Source organism: Tursiops truncatus, chromosome 11 (assembly GCF_011762595.2).
Source record: "Tursiops truncatus isolate mTurTru1 chromosome 11, mTurTru1.mat.Y, whole genome shotgun sequence".
Taxonomy (NCBI): Eukaryota; Metazoa; Chordata; class Mammalia; order Artiodactyla; family Delphinidae; genus Tursiops; species Tursiops truncatus.
Genome location: NC_047044.1, coordinates 68,135,460 through 68,151,336, shown reverse-complemented (window position 1 = coordinate 68,151,336; position 15,877 = coordinate 68,135,460). Strand labels below are relative to the sequence as shown.

At 36.6% G+C, this 15,877-nt stretch overlaps 1 protein-coding gene across 7 annotated transcripts in view; it reads right to left on the bottom strand.

The window, feature by feature from the left end:
• ADAMTS20 (ADAM metallopeptidase with thrombospondin type 1 motif 20) overlaps positions 1-15,877 on the bottom strand; it is a 194,839-nt gene that overhangs the window by 125,440 nt on the left and 53,522 nt on the right. For all 7 annotated transcript variants that reach the window (XM_073788803.1, XM_073788804.1, XM_073788805.1 and 4 more), the window contains exons 4-6: positions 14,372-14,631; positions 1,777-1,860; positions 1,130-1,254 (exon numbers count right to left, since the gene is read on the bottom strand). In XM_073788803.1, the coding sequence (XP_073644904.1) occupies positions 1,130-1,254; positions 1,777-1,860; positions 14,372-14,631 (469 nt within the window). The remainder of the gene's footprint in view (positions 1-1,129; positions 1,255-1,776; positions 1,861-14,371; positions 14,632-15,877) is intronic.

Sequence of the window (15,877 nt, the reverse complement as noted above, 5' to 3'; positions counted from 1 at the left end):
TAAGTGTATTTTTCTCCTCTCTGCCTTTATTTATGCAGTAGTATATGTAATATACTCTTGATGTTTCAATGCCTTTATGAACTTCAGCTATTATTCTCAGCTGCAAAATAATGATGTTCTCAGATGTTACCAAGTTGCTTAAATTTTTTCCTTCTTAAATTATTTAGTCCTTAAACATTCATTATGACAGTTCTCTAGTCTCCTTCCTCATGGTCTCCTCTTACAGCCCTTTTCCTCCCTCCCATCATTAATCTTTTATCTTCAGTCTTTGCTGCTTGGCCTCTAACTATAACCCAGGGCAGTACCATGGATTGGTAATAGAATACTCTGTATAAATTTGAGTCAATTCTGTTTTAGTTTAGAAAAGAAATAAAGCACATGGACAATCCGTCAGCTGTTTTACATGGACTAAAGGTTTTCATTTCAGGGTTCTAGAAAGCCAAAATTTCTCTGAGTCTGACCCTCAAGTAAAAGATTTTTCCCCCTTGGCCAAGCAACCAACCGAAACAAACAACAAACTCAGGATCTAAATATTCTGGTAGCATGACCGTTGCTGAAACAAAGATGTGAATTAACAATGTATAGTGGTACATGTAAAATGGATACTCATTTTATAATAGCAGCAGCTGCATATAAATAAATAGGTTTGAGAAAAACCCTAGCAAAAGCAGCCCGGTAATTACGTCATGCGTTGAGCATCAAAACAAGGAGCAGATAGATATTTTTAAGTATAGGGCATCCAAAATAAATTCAAAGGCTTTCTTTTACAAGCGATTTAAAGGTCAAGTTAGGGAAGAAACAAAACATGTTCTCAGTTCCATAACTATATTAATTTCCAAGTAATTTTCCTAATTCTTACTCTGTCACTAATATAATAAGGAAATTATCTTGTTTATGTCAAACCATTACTTAGCAACCTAACGTTGCTAATTTCCTAAGGAATCAGGCCAGTGTTCTGGTCTGAAAAAAACAGAATGCTTTCATTCAATGGTATCTTTTGTAATACAAGTTCTCACAGAACGTTTCTATGTATTATCGATAAAGAATTATCGTAAGAAGAAGTACTGGTGATCACGCAGGAGATAAAGGATAAACAATTTCATTGCAAGCGTTATTTCTAGAACTGTACCTAGTGATAAGAACAGCAGTATCATGGTGGGATGGGTGGGCATCATCTAGAACATTCTGAGTTTGCTGCCATAAACAGAAGTTGCGTAACGTGGTAGCCGCATTAAAACTGATGACTGGTCCTTCCTACACACAAAAAATTAGCAATTTAACATTACGTCAAAACATTCATGGCCTTTTTCCTTCCAAGCCTGTCAATGTTTATGCAATTCATTAAATAGCATTTTCACAGGCAAAGGAAGAAGTGGTATCATCTCTCCCTCATATCTAAAACATATTTCAGCAATACTTAAAACACTGTGATCAAAACACAAAAATTAGACCTTCCAAAATTTGGGATTGAAAAGCTAACTTCTGAAAATTACTATATTTTAAATCTTTCAACAGTAGGATTATAAAAGTGAATACCTCAATGTTTTCAACCTTAAATTTTTAAATTGTTTATTAATTTTTGTTACTTCCTCTGTTGTCATTCCATTTTGTTTCCATCACGACAGAAAAAGTTAACCCCACTCCTTTTCAAATCAAGTTTTGTAATATACATTTTTAAAATATCTCATTTCTAATAAGGGTTTTAATGATCTCTCTATATATTCCCACTAAGAGCCTACTACAGCTAGGATTACTACTTTTAGAACTGTTTCTTACCTGTTCATCATGAATTATAACTAATTTTACAATTACTATATTTATAAGATTTCCAATACTTGAGTCCTTGTAGATCGCTGCAACCTGCAAGGAAAAAAATATAAGATTAGATGCCTAAAATGAACACCTTTTCTCAAAAAGTAAATTGAAACCAGTCTGAGCCAGAGCATCAATTCTCCAATTTAGCTGCACACTGGAATCTCCTAGGGAGCTTTTCACAAATCCCTAAGCTCACGCCACATCCCTTATCAATTAAATCAGAATCTTAAGGATTGTGACCCAGGCATCAGCATCTTTTAAAATTCCCTGGCTTTTTAATGATTCCAATGTGAAGCCAAGTTTGAGAAACAGTATCTTAAATCTTGCTACTGAGATTCACTCATTGATCAGCAGCATTTGTATCACCTAGAGCTGATTAGAAATAAGGAATCTCAGGCCCCACCCTGGACAGGTGAGTCAGAATCTATATTTTAACAAGATCCTCAAGTGATCTGAACACGCATTAGAGCTTGGAAAATACTGTTCTAGATGATTCAGCAAAAAATTCACTACATTCTGTGTCACAATCCACAATTTATGTGTTCACAATACACCATAAAAATAAATATAGGGGGCTTCCCTGGTGGCGCAGTGGTTGAGAGTCCGCCTGCCGATGCAGGGGACACGGGTTTGTGCCCCGGTCTGGGAAGATCCCACATGCCACGGAGCGGCTGGGCCCGTGAGCCATGGCCGCTGAGCCTGCGCGTCCAGAGCCTGTGCTCCGCAACGGGAGAGGCCACAACAGTGAGAGGCCCGCGTACCGCAAAAAAAAAATAAAATAAAAACAAGGTCATCTTGCTCATTTAATTGTATGCACCTCCTATTGTTTTATGTACTGACCTTTATAATCTATGTGCTCACACTCTATACATACATACCTTTTATAATATTTGGATATTCAGAGGTGCTTTTATTGAATAACTATTCAATTAAGCTGAATTGTGAATCAGGCAGATGAATGACCAGAAGGCCCACGTGTTACTTCAGAGGCTTTCCCAGTTAGCATGCACAACATGCTTCTCTTATTCCTAAAAGTACCACCCCATATTAGGTCACCATAATGGTAGGGTATCCATGTTTGCTACTTCCTCATAAACACATAACTAGAAATAATATTTACTGAATGTTTACTATGTTTGTGATGTGATCTAAGTTTAAATGTATTAATTCATTTAGTAATTCTCACAACAAATCCTATGAGCTAGAAACTATTGTATCCATTTTACGGATGAGAAAACTAAGGTACAGAGAAGTTAAGTAACGGACTCAAGGTTAGGTGGCTGGTAAGCAACAGAACAATTTCCATCCAAGGCAGTCTAGCTTCAGCTCTGACTACTTTATCTGATCTTATGGAGCTTCAGCATTCTACCCTAAGTATTTCCTAATTAGCTCTTGGTACAAAAGTTATTTCAGAACCCTGATGTGGTTCATGCCCTAGCCCCTGACACTGTCCTGCTATAGTCACTTGAGCATGGCCTCAGAAGTCCTACATAGTCAGGAGACCTGGGTTTTAGTTCTAGCTCTTATCAGTTACAAGCCCGTTGTCTAACTCTAGAAATGGATGTATCTACTTTTTGGCTCAATACCACAACTACACTGAGGCACTGAGCACCCTCCGTCACAGTGCCCTGGTGTGCCGGATTAGTATTTACCAGATGCTGTTGGGGAAGGGGTGTGAGAACGTTGGTTTTAAAGAACAAAATCATTCCACAGTTTGAGAAAAGTTGAGTAAAAAAATTAAACAGATGCCTTCATGGAGTCTTGAATAGGCTAACATATATGCATAAATATTAAATCTACAAGAGAGGTATTACATGCAGCATCTCACACAACTACTTGGCCAAGTCCTCTCTTCCCTTTCATGGAACATGCCGAAGGACGAGTATCGCATCCCAGACTACACTGTAGGAACTGCTAGATTAGATTTGTAAGGTAGCTTTTGTTTTATAAAATCATGGAATATTGTTAAATTTTACTGTAATCACTCCACTTTAGAGTGCTATATATTAGAACTTTTATTGATCCAGTTAAAATGTATTCAATCTTTTATTCTTTTTTTATCTTTTAAAAAATTTTTATTTCATTTATTTTTTTATACAGCAGGTTCTTATTAGGTATCCATTTTATACATATTAGTGTGTATCTGTCAATCCCAACCTCCCAATTTATCCCACTACCACCCCCACCACCAGTTCCCCCTTAATGTCCATACGTTTGTTCTCTACATCTGTGTCTCTATTTCTGTCCTGCAAACTGGTTCATCTGTACCATTTTTCTAGGTTCCACATATGAGTTAATGTACGATATTTGTTTTTCTCTTTCTGACTTACTTCAGTCTGTATGATAGTCTCTAGATCCATCCACATCTCTACAAATGACCCAGTTTCATTCCTTTTTATGGCTGAGTAATATTCCATTGTACACATGTATCACATCTTCTTTATCCATTCATCTGTGAATGGACACTTAGGTTCCTTCCATGACCTGGCTATTGTCAATAGTGCTGCAATGAACATTGGGGTGCATGTGTCTTTTTGAATTATGTTTTTTTCTGGGTATATGCCCAGTAGTGCGATTGCTGGGTCATATGATAATTCTATTTTTAGTTTTTTAAGGAACCTCCATACTGTTCTCCATAGTGGCTGTATCAATTTACATTCTCACCAACAGTGCAAGAGGGTTCCCTTTTCTCCACACCCTCTCCAGCATTTGTTGTTTGTAGATTTTCTGATGATGCCCATTCTAACTGGTGTGAGGTGATAACTCCCCGTAGTTTTGATTTGCATTTCTCTAACAATTAGTGATGTTGAGAGGGTTTCATGTGTTTCTTGGCCATCTGTATGTCTTCTTTGGAGAAATGTCTATTTAGGTCTTCTGCCCATTTTTTTGTTTGTTTTGTGGTTTTTTTTGTTTTTTGTGGTACGTGGGCCTCTCACTGTTGCGGCCTCTCCCGCTGCGGAGCACAGGATCCGAACGCGCAGGCCCAGCGACCACGGCTCATGGGCCCAGCTGCTCCGCGGCATGTGGGATCCTCCCGGACCGGGGCACAAACCTGTGTCCCCTGCATCGGCAGGCGGACTCTCAACCACTGCGCAACCAGGGAAGCCCTGTAAAAACTTTTAAGTATCATTAGATCCCATTTGGTTATTTTTGCTTTTATTTCCATTACTCTAGTTGGTGGATCAAAAAGAGATCTTGCTGTGATTTATGTCAGAGTGTCCTTCCTATGTTTTCCTCTAAGAGTTTTATACTGTCCACTCTTACATTTAGTTCTCTAATCCATTTTGAGTTTATTTTTGTGTATGGTGTTAGGGAGTGTTCTAATTTCATTCTTTTACATGTAGCTGTCTGGTTTTCCCAGCACCACTTATTGAAGAGACTGTCATTTCTCCATTCTTGCCTGCTTTGTCATAGATTAGTTGACCACAGGTGCGTGGGTTTATCTCTGGGCTTTCTATCCTGTTCCATTAACCTATATTTCTGTTTTTGTGCCATTACCATATTGCCTTGATTACTGTAGCTTTGTAGTATAGTCTGAAGTCAGGGAGTCTGATTCCGCCAGCTCCGGTTTTTTCCCTTAAGACTTCTTTGGCTATTCGGGGTCTTTTGTGTCTCCATACAAATTTTAAGATTTTTTGTTCTAGTTCCGTAAAAATTGCCATTGGTAGTTTGATAGGGATTGCATTGAATCTGTAGATTGCTTTCGGCAGTATAGTCATTTTCACAATATTGATTCTTCCAATCCAAGAACACGGTATTTCTCTCCATCTATTTGTATCATCTTTAATTTCTTTCAGCAGTGTCTTATAGTTTTCTGCATACAGGCCTTTTGTCTCCTTAGGTAGGTTTATTCCTAGGTATTTTGTTCTGTTTGTTGCAATGGTAAATGGGAGTGTTTCCTTAATTTCTCTTTCAGATTTTTCACCATTTGTGTATAGGAATGCAAGAGATTTCTGTGCATTAATTCTGTATCCTGCAACTTTACCAGATTCATTGATTAGCTCTAGGAGTTTTCTGGTGGCATCTTTAGGATTCTCTATGTATAGTATCATGTCATCTGCAAACAGTGACAGTTTTACTTCTTTTCCAATTTGTATTCCTTTTATTTCTTTTTCTTCTCTCATTGCTGTGGTAAAACTTCCAAACTATGTTGAATAAGAGTGGTGAAAGTGGGCACCTTTGTCTTGTTACTGATCTTCGAGGAAATACTTTCAGTTTTTCACCATTGACAATGATATTTCCTGTGGGTTTGTCATATATGGCCTTTATTATGTTGAGGTAGGTTCCCTCTATGACCACTTTCTGGAGATTTTTTATCATAAATGGGTGTTGAATTTTGTCAAAAGCTTTTTCTGCATCTATTGAGATGATCATATGGTTTTATTCAATTTGTTAATATGGTGTATCACAGTGATTGATTTGTGTATATTGAAGAATCCTTGCATCCCTCGGATAAATCCCACTTGATCATGGTGCATGATCCTTTTAATGTGTTGTTGGATTCTGTCTCCTAGGATTTTGTTGAGGATTTTTGCATCTATATTCATCAGTGATATTGGTCTGTAATTTTCTTTTTTGTAGTATCCTTCTCTGGTTTTGATATCAGGGTGATGGTGGCCTCACGGAATGAGTTGGGAGTGTTCCTTCCTCTTCAATTTTTTGGAAGAGTTTGAGAAGCATGGGTATTTGCTCTTCTCTAAATGTTTGATAGAGGTCACCTGTGAAGTCAACTGGTCCTTTACTTTTGTTTGTTGGAAGATTTTTAATCACAGTTTCAATTTCATTACTGGTGATTGGTCTGTTCATATTTTCTATTTCTTCCTGGTTCATCCTTGGAAGGTTATACCGCTGTAAGGATTTGTCCATTTCTTCCAGGTTGTCCATTTTATTGGCATAGAGTTGCTTGTAGTAGTCTCAGGATGGTGTGTATTACTGCAGTTTCTGTTATAACTTCTCCTTTTTCATTTCTAATTTTACTGATTTGAGTCCTCTCCCTCTTTTTCTTGATGAGTCTGGCTAATGGTTTATCAGTTTTGTTTATCTTCTCCAAGAACAAGCTTTTAGTTTTATTGATCTATTGTTTTCTTTGTTTCTATTTCATTTATTTCTGCTCTGATCTTTATGATTTCTTTCCTTCAGCTAACTTTGAGTTTTGTTTGTTCTTCTTTCTCTAGTTCCTTTAGGTGTAAGGTTAGATTGTTTGAGATTTTTCTTGTTTCTTAAGGTAGGCTTGTATTTCTATAAACTTCCCTCTTAGAACTGCTGTTGCTGCATCCACAGATTTTGGATCATCATGTTTACATTGTAATTTGTCTCCAGGTATTTTCTGATTTCCTCTTTGATTTCTTCAGTGAGCTTGGGTATTTAGTAACGTATTGTTTAGCCTCCATGTCTTTATGTTTTTTTACGTTTTTTTCCCTGTAATTCATTTCTAATCTCATAGTGTTGTGGTCAGAAAAGATGCTTGATATGATTTCAATTTTCTTAATTTACTAAGGTTTTATTTGTGATCCAAGATGTGATCTATCCTGGAGAATGTTCCATGTGCACTTGAAAAAAAAGTGTAATCTGCTGTTTTTGGATGGAATGTCCTATAAATATCAATTACATCTAGCTGATCTATTGTGTCATTTAAAGCTTGTGTTTCCTTATTAATTCTCTGTCTGGATGATCTGTCCATTGGTGTAAGTGAGGTGTTAAAGTCCCCCACTATTATTGTGTTACTGTTGATTTCCTCTTTTATAGCTGTTAGCAGTTGCCTTATGTATTGAAGTGCTCCTATGTTGGGTGCATATATATCTATAATTGTTATATCTTCTTCTTGGATTGATCCCTTGATCATTATGTAGTGTCCTTCCTTGTCTCTTGTAACATTCTTTATTTTAAACTCGATTTTATCTGATATGAGTATTGCTACTCCAGCTTTCTTTTGATTTCCATTTGCACAGAATGTGTTTTTCCATCCCCTCACTTTCAGTCTGTACGCGTCCCTAGGTCTGTAGTGGGTCTCTTGTAGACAGCATATATATGGGTCTTGTTTTTGTATCCATTCAGCGAGACTGTGTCTTTTGGTTGGAGCATTTAATCCATTCAGGTTTAAGGTAATTATCGACATGTATGTTCCTATGACCATTTTCTTAATTGTTATGGGTTTGTTTTTGCAGGTCCTTTTCATCTCTTGTGTTTCCCACTTAGAGAAGTTCCTTTAGCATTTGTTGTAGAGCTGGTTTGGTGGTGCTGAATTCTCTTAGCTTTTGCTTGTCTGTAAAGCTTTTTATTTCTCTGTTGAATCTGAATGAGGTCCTTGCTGGGTAGAGTAACCTTGGTTGTAGGTTATTCCCTTTCATCATTTTAAATATATCATGCCATTCCCTTCTGGCTTGTAGAGTTTCTGCTGAGAAATCAGCTGTTAATTTTATAGGGGTTCCCTTGTATGTTATTTGCCATTTTTCCCTTGTTGCTTTGAATAATTTTTGTCTTTAATTTTTGTCAATTTGATTACTATGTGTCTCCATGTGTTTCTCCTTGGGTTTATCCTGCCTGGGACTCTCTGCACTTCCTGGACTTTGGTGGCTATTTCCTTTCCCATGTTAGGGAAGTTTTCGACTATAATCTCTTCAAATATTTGCTCAGGTCCTTTCTCTCTCTCTTCTCCTTCTGGGACCCCTATAATGTGAATGTTGTTGCGTTTAATGTTGTCCCAAAGGTCTCTTAGACTGTCTTCATTTCTTTTCATTCTTTTTTCCTTATTCTGTTCCGTGGCAGTGAATTCCACCATTTTGCCTTTCAGGTCACTTCTCCATTCTTCTGCCTCAGTTATTCTGCTATTGATTCCCTCTAGTGTAGTTTTCATTTCAGTTATTGTATTGTTCATCTCTGTTTGTTTGTTCTTTAATTCTTCTAGGTGTTTGTTCTTTAATTCTTCTAGGTTTTTGTTAAACATTTCTTGCATCTTCTCAATCTTTGCCTCCATTCTTTTTCCGAGGTCCTGGATCATCTTCACTATCATTATTCTGAATTCTTTTTCTGCAAGGTTGCCTATCTCCACTTCATTTAGTTGTTCTTCTGGGGTTTTATCTTGTTCCTTTGCCTGGTACATAGTCCTCTGCCTTTTCATGTTGTCTATCTTTTTGTGAATGTGTTTTTTGTTCCAGAGGCTGCAGGATTGTAGTTCTTCTTGCTTCTGCTGTCTGCCCTCTGGTGGATGAGGCTATCTAAGAGGCTTGTGCAAGTTTCCTGATGGGAGGGACTGGTGGTGGGTGGAGCTGGCTGTTTCTCTGGTGGGCAGAGCTCAGTAAAAGTTTAATCTGCTTGTCTGCTGATGGGTGGGGCTGGGTTCCCTCCCTGTTGGTTTGGCCTGAGGACAACACTGGAGCTTACCCAGCTCTTTGGTGGGGCTAATGGTGGACTCTGGGAGGGTTCATGCCAAGAAGTACTTCCCAGAACTTCTGCTGCCAGTGTCCTTGTTCTCACAGTGAGCCACAGCCACCCCCACGCCTCTGCAGGAGACCCTCCAACAAGAGCAGGTAGGTCTTGTTCAGTCTCCTATGGGGTCACTGCTCCTTCCCCTGGGTCCCGATGCTCACACTACTTTGTGTGTGCCCTCCAAGAGTGGAGTCTCTGTTTCCCCCAGTCCTGTCGAAGTCCTGCAGTCAAATCCTCCTAGCCTTCAAAGTCTGATTCTCTAGGAATTCTTCTCCCATTTCCGGACCCCCAGGTTGGGAAGCCTGACATGGGGCTCAGAGTCTTCACTCCAGTTGGTGGACTTCTGTGGTATTAAGTGTTCTCCAGTTTGTCAGTCACCCACCCAGCAGTTTTATTTTGATTGTGCCCCTCTTACCAGCTCATTGTGGCTTCTCCTTTGTCTTTGGATGTGGGGTATCTCTTTTGTTGAGTTCCAGTGTCTTCCTGTCGATGATTGTTCAGCAGTTAGTTGTGATTCTGGTGCTCCCGCAAGAGAGAGTGAGTGCATGTCCTTCTACTCTTCCATCTTGAACCAATCCCCCAATCTTTTATTCTTTAAGTATTTGTTTCCCTGGCATATAGAATTCATATTGCTTTATAGTAGGTCTCATAAAATAGTAAACATTAATTCATAATTAGCAAAAGGAAAAGAAATGGTATGAATTGTTTAAATAGTTTAAGAAAATCCTAGGCAAAATAAAGTTCATGCAAAGCATGAAACAAATTATGTCGCTAGTAACTGACCAACTATTTTGAAATAATTTCCAAATAGTGCTTCAGCAAATGTTCATACATGGCATGTTTAGAGACTACCTTCTTTATTATTTTAGCCATTTTTTAAAATTAAGATAATTGACATATATCATTGTATTAGTTTTAGGTGTACAATGATTTGATATATGTACATATTGCAAAATAACCACTACAATAAGTTTGGTTAACATCTATCACCATGCATAGTTGCAATTTTTTTGGTTATGATAAGAACTTTTCAGATCTACTCTCTTAGCAACTTTCAAATATACAATACAGCATTGTTAACTGTAGTCATCATGCTGTACATTACATCCCCAGGAGTAATTTATCTTATAACTGTATATTTGTACCCTCTGACCACCTTCACCTTCAAAGTCATCTGTAAAGAACTGATTTTAACAAAGTGAACACATTTTGCTTACAGAGACCATTACTCTTATTAGAAAGATGTTTTCGTTTTTAAGTTAGAAAATGACATTCTGCATATGCACAAAGTAAATATGTGCAAAGAATTAAGAACAGGTAGAGCACTGAGTTGAAGGGAAAGGTAACATAAATGGTTGAACATAAAGTACGAAAATAAATCATTAGCTTTTATTTTAGTGTGTTTGAAAATTTTCCCCATCCTAAATAACATCAGTAAAAGCAACTCAAAGAATTGAAAGCAATGATATTAAGTCAGTGTAATGTAGGTTAGGCTTTCTAGTTGATAAATGTCTCTAATAGCAATTGTGTTTTAATAAATAGGGCTAATTCCTGAGAATCAAATGATGCTTTTGAAATTTACATTATTAAATCTGTAGCAAGGTGAATAGCATCAAGTCAAAACTTTGTAAACCCGAAGGAATGTGGAGTTTTCTGACACAGTAAGTATTTCCAAGATTAATTAAACAGTAAGTCATTGCATATCAAAATAAATCTGTTGAAAAAATAATAATGCATGTAAAATTACATTTTAACCTGATCATGTCACCCAAATTTTCTAAGGATAAAATTTTTGGAATAGCAAATAATTGAACATCTTTGCTCATTTAACACACACTTTTTTCATTAGATATACTATACACCACATATGTGCTCTTCCCAGCTAATTTTAATGTTATTTCCAGAAACTCTTTGAATAGAGATCACTAAGTTATTTTTGCAACATGAGTAAAGCACTCTAAAAGGTGAATTAAATCACACACACTATTTCTATATCACTGCACTCAGATATTTTTAAACTGTTGAAAGCAAAGGAAAAGTTTGAGAAGAGAGCATAATTGTTTACTTTGTACAGGATGAGTAAGTGTAGATCATCCTCTTTCTAAATTACGTGTGTAATCGATCTGCTCAATGCTGAAAGCATTCAGCAGTTTTTCCCACTATATCTGGAGCTCAACACAGAAACTCTTTCATCACTTTGAACTTTTCTTTAAATGGCTCTCAATCATATTCCAAGTCCAAATCACGTATTCATGTCTTTTTCCTAAATTACTATGACCAAAAAACATTACCAATATCTCAAGTGTGTGCTTGAAATGCAGTTAATGCCTTTTTAAAAATTAGGACAAAGGGCTTCCCTGGTGGCGCAGTAGTTGAGAGTCCGCCTGCCAATGCAGGGGACACGGGTTTGTGCCCCAGTCCGGGAAGATCCCACATGCCGCGGAGTGGCTGGGCCCCTGAGCCATGGCCGCTGAGCCTGCACGTCCAGAGCCTGTGCTCCGCAACGGGACAGGCCACAACAGTGAGAGGCCCACATACCGCGCAAAAAAAAAAAAAAAAAATTAGGACAAAATATGCAAAACTTGAATGCCTTCTTCTTCAACTGGAAACATCTGGGGACATTTATGTGGAGATAGTATTCCTCTTACTTCTTTAGAGCAATTTTGGAAATGGACTTCACAAGTGGAGATAAAACAAATTGGATTAGATTTGACTATCTCTGTGTAGTGTGACCAACTGTCCCAGTTTGCTCAGGACTAAGGGATTTCCAGAGACATGAGACTTTTAATACTAAAAGTAACAAAGTCCCAAAACAAGAGTCTGTCAACTCTTTCTCCAAGTTTCCATTCACCTTTAACATGGTTTACATCTACAAATATAGCTATGACCTCTTTTTTTCACTAATAAAATAACAATAACTATCCAGAACCTGACAGAAAATCTGCTGACTTTCCTGCATCCTTATCTAAACATTCAACAGAAGAGAAAAAGAATAAAGAGAGCAAAAACCCCAGGTAATTTGAAGTCATCTGAAATTCGGCCTCTGAGGAGGAAAGAAAGTATATATAAAACCAAGACTACCTCAAAAGAGAGATTTACCCTCCTGAAATTTTCCTCCTGCCCCATCTGTATTTGGAATGTTCCCCTATTCCTCAACCTGTGGCAGTATCTCCCTGTGAATGAAAGCTTAACACAAACCAACTGACTACATCTACAAACATCTCGTCTAAACTGAATTTGGCTCTCCTAGTGGGACTAAAAATCTAGGAAATGGTATGTGCATGCACTGGTCTTCTGTTTCAAGCAATCTCAGAAGCAGATTTACTTTCCATGAAGTCAGAATGTTGGCTTTGTCCTTGATGAACTCTGGCTTTAAAACTCCCATGGACACAAGGTACATCACAATATCTTCTAAACAGTGATTACATTGATTTTTATGTAAAATACAGATGACAAAACTTTTCAGAGGATGGCATCATCACCAAAACTGTATTTGAGAGCTATTTGAAAATTACTCTTGTGCTCCTTGACTTCTTCTAGTCATTACTTCCAAAGCACTGATATGGGAGTTGTCACTTAACATGCTACAAAACCTGTTGCATTTATAAAATCTAATATTTTCCTTCAGTATCTCTATCCCCTCCCCAGTTTTCTTAATGAGTATCTGCTTTAACCATTTAAAATTGCCAAGCTTATCCCACACTGTTCCATATAATTGATATAATTTCCTACATATCAATCAACATCCTCCATGTCAATGTTCTCATTAGAATCCCTTCATAATGAGCATGCCACACCCATATCTAGATAATTATACATCTAGATAACTACTTCAGATTCGGAAGTTAAAAAGTCATCAGAATAAATCTGTATGTATAGCTCTGTTGTCATTTTAAAAATTCAACTCAAGTAAACAAAAGACATCTATACTGTACAAATTTAGGAAAATCATTTTGGATCATCTCTGGTTTTTGTCTGTTACAATGTCATTTATTTTGAAAAAAGTATCACTTTAATCACTTATTTACTCATTCTTTAACTAACTAATGAGTGACCATTTCATACCAGATACTGTGTTTAGGCAGCAGAGATCATGTATTCTTAGCACTTATAAGAATTTAAGATAAAATGTTATACGTAAGGAAAATAACAAAGTCTTAGGATCTTTAAGTCACAATGAACGTAACTGGCGAGTTCTTGTTAAAGGAGATTTATAATAGCCTATATATGTGTCCTGGTCAAGTTTTATCCACCAAGTAGGCCTGAATTCCCTACCTGTGAACAGAGATACTTCTAGCCATGAGATGTGTTCCAATATCCTGGATGTGTATAAACAGGGGACCATATAATTCATCAACTAAACCAAGACACTCCTGAGAATGAAAGAGGTACTTTTAGTAATTACTTCAAAACAGCAGGACTTAATCCAGCAATGTCCCAGACAGTAGATATATGTGTGTATATATGTATATGGGTGCCTATATACGTGCATGTATATAGGACATAGCGTGCTACCACTAACACAGAACCGGTGTTCTTTACTGGCACTAGAATTCTGTTCTAACGATACTGGCACCACCATTGCTCAAAGAGATATTAACATCAGCTCAAAAGCGCTTATAACTACTGTGATCTTACACCCCAAATTTGCTAAAGCAGCTCTATTAGTAACAGGTTATCCTTTTATTGCCATAATACTTTTATAACTTAAAATATCATGTGTCCCAATTTGAGTTGGCGAATGCAGTAGTAGTAAAATTAGTATCCCCTCCTTCTGTGCAGAAATAAGATAAGGTTTAAAAATTCAGATTCAAAGGGCAAAAGATCAGTTCTACTAAGATCTTCCCTGTCACTAGGGGGCAGAAGCCATTCATGTGATGAAGTAAAGATTCAAGCAATTTCTGTAAGTGGCTTGTTTCAAAGATTTTAGATTTTTTAGAAAACTGTCCAAGTAACAGAATGGGATACTTGCTATATACATCTATTTAAACTAAATTTCAAGGAAATATTTTTGGCTTAAATATAGACAATTTGCTTACATCTAAAGTTCGGGAAAACATTTTAATTAAATGTGAGAAAATATTATGTTAAACACCTTAGAAAATACAAAGGACCCGTTAAGTTTACTTACAATTGACATTAGAGTTAGTACGTAGTGCTGCAAATTCTGTCCATGATGATGAACCATTTTAGCATCAGCTGTAACCATAACTTCCACATATCTTGGATACGATAAAAAACGTTTTTTCCTGGAATGTAATTGACTTCTTTCATCTTTCAATGATATATTTTTTGAAGAGTCTCCTAAAACCATTTCCTCCTTTATATTAAGATCTTCATTCATGTCGCTGTAGTTATGAAAGGGTAAAGTGGTTTTCTTTATTTGACTTTCTGGTGGGGGAAGAATACAACAATGTGGAGTCATTAAGTTGGAGGTGACTCAAAATACTGCACAGAATAGAATAACCAAAAATATTGAATACTTACACACCTGCTTCCAATATGAAATAAAAGGACAAAAAGAAATTATTTTAAAGTGTTATACCATATTATCATAAGCGTTACTACTCACAGTAATATAATGTTCACATTTTCATAGATTGCACTAACAAAACTGTATGTAAGTCTTATTTTAACAGCTATGACTATTCAAAATATATATTAACCACTGGGCAGAAAATAAAAACAAATCAAGGAGAACTTATGTTTTTTTCAGTAGGTAAATTAGGTCCTCAAGCCACTGATTGCATCTACTCTCATTACAGAGAAGTATTTTGTAGGATGAAACTTCATAAAATACAGAAAAGAAACATATTTTTTGTTATACAGCATGTGAAGAGCACCAACAGAAAATGAACCCATATAACAATAGACGGCTTTTCAAACCCAGAAAGTCAAAGGTTGATATAAATTGTATAATACTTGAGTATATGAAATACCTGATTATTTTTATTACATTTCTGTATATATAAATACAGTGTTAAAACTGCTGAAACCTTAGGGATTATTATGGCAACTACTTGAAGTCCTATGCATTTATAAAAGTCACTTCTAAATTCTTATTTGTGCTAATGGAAAAAAATTCACAGGCAGCATGAGTGTTTGTCCTCTTTCCTTCTCTTTAAATTTATTCCTCTACTCTCTTTCTTATTTTTCTCTTATAATTGTTTAGTGAAACTATTTAGAACAGAAAAGTGGACCAAAGACATCAGGCAAGAAGGAATATAAGGTCCTGAATAGCTCGTAAGGCAAATCATCAATACCACAACAATGAAGATTTAGTTGTACTATAAGGATTAGACAAAATATAAAACTATATTACAGAAATAATTCATTTCACTTAAAATTAGCAGCAATCCTATGGTTGTAAAAAAGAAACAAAAGTCCTTGAACAATGTTTCCACAGATGAACTACTTTTTCTAATTCTTAAAACCATCCTGCCTTTTAATGTTACTATGCTCTTAAGTTTTAAAATTTATCTCAGTGGGAGATTGTGGGAATCTGGCAAACTGAATATACATTCCTAAAACTTTGTCCTGCCATACTTTTCCTAGGGTGATTCAACCACCAAAATATCCATGACGAATTATTAGACCCTGGAGAAGATCCCAGATATATCTGATGAATACAAATCTC